Raw genomic sequence first — 7291 nt, forward strand, 5'->3', positions numbered from 1 at the left:
TCACCAGGCGCCTGGCTGAGCTCTACGGGTTGGCGGAAGGGCTCGGCGTCGGCGGCGGCGGCCAGCTCGCTCACGAGCGCCGCGACGCGTTCCCGCCACGCGCCCGCTTCGCTCGCGCTGCGCACGCGCTTCTGTATACACACGCGCACACACAAAATCAATTTATATTATGAATTTTGACGTGTGCTGTTGTAATTAAACACACGCACACACACACACACTGCAATAAACTATAAAGCACTAGACGCTCGTCCCGGCTCCGCCCGGACATCAAAATTCCTGTTTCGTCCCAAGGCGATAAAATGTATCCTACCACCCAAGCCATCTCCTTGTACACAGACAGACAGCAGCTTGGTATGCAAATAGGTTGTAGTTGTATATATTGTGTTTTTAGCCATAAGTTACAAGTGTATTTATTTTATTTCTTTCTTTCTTTCTATTAGAAACCTCCTCACCAATAGATACATCACAGTGAGCTCACCTTATCGTGCAGCGACTCATCATCAGACGAGTGATAGGACGCAGCCAGCTCGTGGTACTTGCTCACCACGTCTATCGACTGCCAGTTGCTGGAATATTAGATATATCGTTATTTTTTGAAGTGACAACTTCAAGACTAAATCGAAAGCCTGTATCCTTTTATATACCCTTCCCAGCCCTTTCATTTCCTCTCTCATCCTACAACTTTTAAAGTCGGCACTGTATTTTGCAGAGACGTAGGGTCTTTGCAAAAGGCCTTACACGCCTCTCCAAATGTCCACGGGCGGTGGTAGCGCTAACCATCAGGCGTCCCACCAGCTCCATTGCCGACGGTGATAATATAAAAAAATTGTTCTTTTAAAAATGTACAATGAGAAGTAGTCACACTGATTGTATATAAGAAACTAGCTGCACTCCGCGGTTTCACCCGCGTAAGTACGGACTTACGGTACGGGATACGGATCCCGTAGGAATATCGGGATAAAAAGTTGCCTATATGTTATTCCAGTTGTCCAGCTGTCTACGTACCAAATTTCATTGCAATCGGTTCAGTAGTTTTTGCGTGAAAGAGCAACAAACAAACACACACATATCCTTACAAACTTTCGCATTTATAATATTAGTAGGATTAGTAGGATGTTCTTAAGTATGCTGTAGAAGCTGTAAGCCGCGGCGTTACTCGCGTGTTGCTGTGACAGGATCGTTACGTAACGCGTTACGGACCAATCCGACCGCATACCGTAGCGGTAGATAGGCGGCTCTTGCTCTACCAACCACAACCTTAGCAGTATTTAGTATAAAGTCTTTAAGTCTGCATATCATTTTTGTATGTTTGTATGTTTTTTTTTTGAAAAATTTGTAAACCCTATAATAGTGTCACGTAGCTTCTACTGACGTAATCCAGTGTCTCTAGGCCGAGTCCACTCCCATATGTGGTGGCGGTGGAGCCGGTGGCGAGGGTACCTGATGATGGAGAGCAGCAGGTCGGTGACGAGCCGCGCCTGCCGCACGATCGGCGTGTGCGGCTCGTTGAACTGCTCCGCGTTGCTGGCCAGGTAGCGCGCGTCGAACTGCGCCGCCGCCGGACGCCGGTAGAACTGCGGACGGGGGAATTATATTGTATGTAAGAAATTATAATATATGTTATAGTAATGGGGGGAGGTGTAATAGCAGGGGGGGAGGGAGAGGGAGAAGGTTCCGCTGCAGATTATAAAATGGGGTCCCAGAGAACTGTGTAGAGGCAATAATAAATAAGGTATGTGATATTAATAGGAAATATGACACCAACGCCCCTGGGGAAGAGATAGCACTCCAGATTCTGAAATAAGGCGAAATGGCAATAACTTCTCATCAAACACAAAAATAATGAAATCGGTTCAAATAACAAAAACACAAAAGCATAACATATCTTTCTTCGTATGTATGTGTATACGCAATCTACCTGTACTAACCCCCCACTCTCCAAACCTCACTCATATGCTGAATTATCCATGTGTGTGTGTGTGTGTGTGTATGTGTTACCCTAACATAACCCTTCCCCTCAATGATATGGTGACTAGGTTTATCAGTGTTACTACTTTATGAATGCATGTGTGGGCGTGTTAACATAACATCACCCCCCCCCCTCGCCCCCCAAACTCACCAAATTCTCGAACCTGGCGCGTATGGTGGCCAGATCCACGGGGTAGGGCACGACCATTGCGTACGAGGGGTACAGTTGCAGGTCCACAGGCGCCACGAACGGCTCGGCCACCGACAGCGACATCACCTACACACAGACAGAAGGACACGTGACGTAAGAGACACAGAATATACAATTGTTGTATATAATACAATAACTAATTTATTGCTACCCTATATTTTATAACCTTCATAGGAGGCCTGTGTCCCAGCAGTGGGAAATATATGGGCTGATGATGATGATGATGATGATGATGATGATGATGATGATGATAATGATCGTGGAAATGAATTATTTTCATTTCACAGCCCCAAGTTACTGTTTCGCTTAATTCGTAATTTAAAAATCAATTACTTTAATTGCACATATTTCTTGGAATCAACCAAAACAATGAGTATTGAGCTATAACTCGATTGTGTTAGAATGTCAGTCAGTCAAACCAGCTGTGTTTATATACTGGTCTATCAGTATGTGTGAGTGAATTCAGAACTTTTTTAAAAACCGGTCAGTCAGTCAGTCAGTGAGTCAGTAAGTCAGTCAGTCAGTGAGTCAGTAAGTCAGTCAGTCAGTGAGTCAGTGACTCAGTGAGTCAGTCAGTTAGTCAGTCAGTCAGTGAGTCAGTCAGTCAGTGAGTGAGTGAGTGAGTGAGTGAGCGAGTCACTGACTCACTGACTGACTGACTTACTGACTCACTGACTGACTGACTTACTGACTCACTGACTGACTGACTGACCGGTTTTTAAAAAAGTTCTGAATTCACTCACACATACTGATAGTGCGAGTGCGTGTCTGTTTGTGTGTGTTCGTGTTTAATGTGCGTGTTTGTGTGTGCGTGCGTGTACGTGTGCGTGCGTGTGTGAGTGCGTGTGCGTGTGCGTGTGCGCGTACCTGCGAGATGTGCGCGGCGATGGCGCGGCAGGCGTGCGGCGGCCACTCGTGCGCGCCGGCGCGGCAGAGCGCCGCCTCCAGCTCGTGCGGCAGCACGGCCACCGCGCCGCCCGGCTCCGCCGGCAGCCTGCGCACGCGTCGCGTCACAGTACAACATTATTTTATATTTAATTTAATTTTACGCGAGTATTTAATTTGACATCGGGTTAAATAACATAAAAAATAAATCGCGTTTTAAATCCGTTAAAATTTCTTTAATACCCTTGCATTGGACACACAGAGTTGACACGTGTGTTGTGTGCACGTGATTAAGACAGCACGAGGTTTTCATTAACGTACGAGCTATATGATGATGGTATGGATGGTATGGATATATATAAGCCACGTTAAGCCGTGTTTTACCATCTTCAAAAAAGGTTCATGTTTTCGTAGAGAGAAGGTGTAGGAATCAAACAGGCCTACGAACGTGTTAGCTTCATAAATTTTAGCAATCTGTATAAAACAGAATACATCCGCATATAAAATTGTGAAGCAAAATAATGAGGTAGATATCCATTGAAACTTAAATCCACCATGTTTTATAAAACTGTTAAAATTGAAAACCCTTCTTTCATAAGATATAAAGATCGGATATTACCTTTCGGGATCCAGCGGCTCGAGGTCCCAGGGGGACAACCTCTCCACCTCGCCGTTGTCCCACTGCACGCGCAGCGACAGGAAGTGGGCTGTAGGGGACAAATATATAATGTTATCTATATACATATAATATCTATATACATATATAATATATATAAAATTCTCGTGTCACAATTTTCGTTGCCATACTCCTCCGAAACGGCTTGACCGATTTTGATGAAATTTGATTTTGTGCTTATCCGGTATCTATGAGAATCGGCCAACATCTATTTTTCATACCTCTAAATGATAAGAGTAAGGCAGAACAGAGTTTGCCGGGTGCAGTTAGTAATATCTATATACATATAATAAAATATTTTTTTTAAAAGAATACTTGGGCCGTGATCTATAATCAATATAGAACCCAAAAGCATGGTTTTTAGAATTTTTGTCTGTTTGTCTGTATGTATGTCGGGGCTAATCTCAGAAAGTACTGCACGGATTTACTTCCAATTTTGCATGAATATTACTAAGAGGTCGGGTCAGGATAGTATATACATATTATTATGCTATCACCTTCGGGGGAGGAGCTGTGAACCTTTATTTTTCTTACGCATTCTAAAAAACCGTGTTATCTAACGAATTAGGATGCATGTTTAAATATTGTTTTTGAGTAAGCCATGCTATTATCTAGCTTCACACTATTAAAAAACTACGCCATTTAAGTAACTTGGGTAGAAAAACATAGCTGAATTAATGTTAGTAGTACAAAGATTATTTATAAACAGCGCCATCTATGAAATGTTATAAAAATCAAATCAATTTACACGTTAACTATTGGAAAATAATAATCAAATGACGCATATTTAAATGCTGTTTGACAATATCTAGATCGACACTATAATAATTATGTCATTTAAGTAACTTGGGAAGGGAAACATAGTTTAAAGAATGTTAGTTGTATAAAGTTAATTTTGTAACAGCGCCATCTATGAGATTTCATTGAAATCAAATAAATTTACATGTTAACACTTATTGGAAAATAATCATTTAAATATGATCATGTTAGCGATGTTATTTATTATGTATTTATTTATTTAACTCTTTAATTTTAATCAAACTATACATAAAAGAAATGATATTACGGTTTTATACAAAAATACAGTATATTTATTAGGCCACCTAATATCACTAAGCACTAATCCTACTAATATTATAAATGCGAAATTTTGTAAGAATGTGTGTCTGTTGCTCTTTCACGCAAAAACTACTGAACCGATTGCAATGAAATTTGGTACGTAGACAGCTGGACAACTGGAATAACATATAGGAAACTTTTTATCCCGATATTCCTACGGGATACGGACTGATGCGGGTGAAACCGCGGGGCGCAGCTAGTATTACCTAAAGCATTCCCCAATATCAATGGAACCATCAAAACTGTCTATCCATCCCGTCCGTCCGTCTACTCTCTACCCATCCAACTGTCCATCTACTGTCTACCCATCCATCTTTCCATCCACTCTCCATCCAGCCCATCCTACGCTCCGGCAAGGCGGTAAGCTAGCGGAGCACGCGAGGCCGCTCACCGGCCGCGGCGGAGGCCCACTCGCTGGTGCAGGGCGCCGCGCCGCCCACGCGCTCCAGCACCGTGCCCGTCCACCACGAGTCGTCGATCATGCAGCGGAACCTTGTGGGGGACATCAGAGAATTAGACGAAGAACAGAAAAAAAAATTATTTCTTTTTTTTTTATGGCAGAGCAAGCAAAGGAGCAGGTGGGCCACCTGATGTAAATATAAAGAAGGCTGCAGCGCTATGTCCGATCATCAAGAGACATCCAGGTCATCTGTTTAAGAGAATATAAAGAAAGAGAAAAGAATTGGATTTCCTGGATCCTATTGCAAAACTTCTCCTATATTATACCTACATTTTAACATTATGGTCAATAGTTGTTCAAGGTCTATGAACAAGTGTTGTTCGGGCCGCTCACCTGTCCCCCTGCCCCCAGGTGCGCGCCACCGCCGCGTCGTACTGCTGGCGCAGCACCAGGAAGTCGATGACGTCGGGCATGTCGTGGTAGCGCACCGTGAAGCTGCCGCGCTCCAGCTCGCGCGCCAGCTTCAGGCAGACCACGCGCGGCGGCTTGATCGTGTACTTCATGCCGACCACCTTCACGGCTTCGCATTCCTGTCGACCCGATCGTATATTAGATAGATAGATAGATAAAAAGTTTATTAAAAGAACACATTAAATACATGACAATTACAAAATAAGACGATTAAACAAAGAAAAATTAAAATAGACAGGACGGAGACAAATGTGCACTGTGTTCTTAAAAAGGGTCTCGGCTCAGCATAAATGTCAGAGTCAATGGGACCCTGACGCATTACAATAAAATTAAAAAATATATATATCTAGAAAACACGCTCTAGAAATGGAATAAACAGATTCTCTCGCTCGTTCTTATACAGGGTAAACGCAAGGGAATAATCCTAATCAGGCCAAAACTTTGTCACCTATCTCTAGATAAGCGTACAAAGCATTTCTTTCAAGTCTGTGCGTCGAAGCTTAATGAACATACAATTAATTCGCGTCATCATAACGCAAAAATATTTTATTTATTTATATATTTACTAATCAAAGACCTTTACAGGAGGAGCCCAACGCGGTATTGACTCACACTAGTTATACTAAAATTATATAAACTACTAGGTGTACCAAAAAAAAAGTACCAGTTACCAGTCAGCAAATACTATGTATGGGCTATGAAAATCAGTCAGGAAGAGAATCAATTTAGATTTGAGAACAAGAAATTATTAAATAGAAAGGAACTCACATTGATATGCATCCTCTCCCACGGTTTGTCCCTCGGGTGTATTTTGTACAAGTCCTTCTCGGCCACCGCTTCGAAGTAACGCTGGTGTCCCTGCAAGTGATATATTTCTAATTAATAAAATTTTATAATAAGTAGTTTAATTGCTTTTCAAGTGTCAGAACATGACCGAACTTAAATGGAACCATGTGAGATATGACATCTATAAAAAAGAAGGGATCATCAAAATCGGTTCACCCAGTAAAAAGATATTGTCACAAACACAAAAAAAAAACACAGGGCATCGAATTGGGAACTAAAATCGGTGTTCCCTGTTAGTAGAATTTTTTAGCTCTTTACTGACTAGCTTTACCAATGATATGCAATGCTGTCAGTCCAGCTGTATCTCCACCTATCAGTCCAGCTCTGTCTATATACTTGTCAGTCAGTCATTCAGTCAGTGAGTCAGTCAGTGAGTCAGTCAGTGAGTCAGTCAGTGAGTCAGTGAGCCAGTCAGTCAGTCAGTCAGTCAGTGAGTCAGTCAGTCAGTCAGTCAATCAGTCAGTCAGTCAGTCAGTGAGTCAGTCAGTGAGTCAGTCAGTCAGTCAGTCAGTCAGTCAGTCAGTGAGTGAGTCAGTCAGCCCCCCCCCCCCACTCACGAGGCGGAAGTAGACGGCGCGGTCGCCCATCTGCGGGTGGTAGGGCGCCTTGCGCGGCGCCACGGCCGTGAGCCACTCGCCCACGCGGTACTGCTCCGGCAGCTCCGCGCCGCCGCCGCGCTTCGCCGCCGCCGCGCCCGGGCTGTACCTGACCG

The 7291-nt window shown here is 43.4% G+C and overlaps 1 protein-coding gene across 1 annotated transcript in view; it reads right to left on the reverse strand.

Moving 5' to 3' along the window:
• Positions 1 to 7291, reverse strand: part of LOC119839003 (PH-interacting protein) — a 33745-nt gene that overhangs the window by 13290 nt on the left and 13164 nt on the right. The window contains exons 19-28 of the mRNA XM_038365171.1: positions 7137 to 7284; positions 6502 to 6591; positions 5656 to 5852; positions 5254 to 5354; positions 3687 to 3774; positions 3050 to 3176; positions 2123 to 2248; positions 1444 to 1577; positions 482 to 569; positions 5 to 131 (exon numbers count right to left, since the gene is read on the reverse strand). Coding sequence (XP_038221099.1) covers positions 5 to 131; positions 482 to 569; positions 1444 to 1577; positions 2123 to 2248; positions 3050 to 3176; positions 3687 to 3774; positions 5254 to 5354; positions 5656 to 5852; positions 6502 to 6591; positions 7137 to 7284 — 1226 coding nt within the window. The remainder of the gene's footprint in view (positions 1 to 4; positions 132 to 481; positions 570 to 1443; positions 1578 to 2122; positions 2249 to 3049; positions 3177 to 3686; positions 3775 to 5253; positions 5355 to 5655; positions 5853 to 6501; positions 6592 to 7136; positions 7285 to 7291) is intronic.

This window comes from Zerene cesonia, unplaced genomic scaffold (assembly GCF_012273895.1).
Source record: "Zerene cesonia ecotype Mississippi unplaced genomic scaffold, Zerene_cesonia_1.1 Zces_u007, whole genome shotgun sequence".
NCBI lineage: Eukaryota > Metazoa > Arthropoda > Insecta > Lepidoptera > Pieridae > Zerene > Zerene cesonia.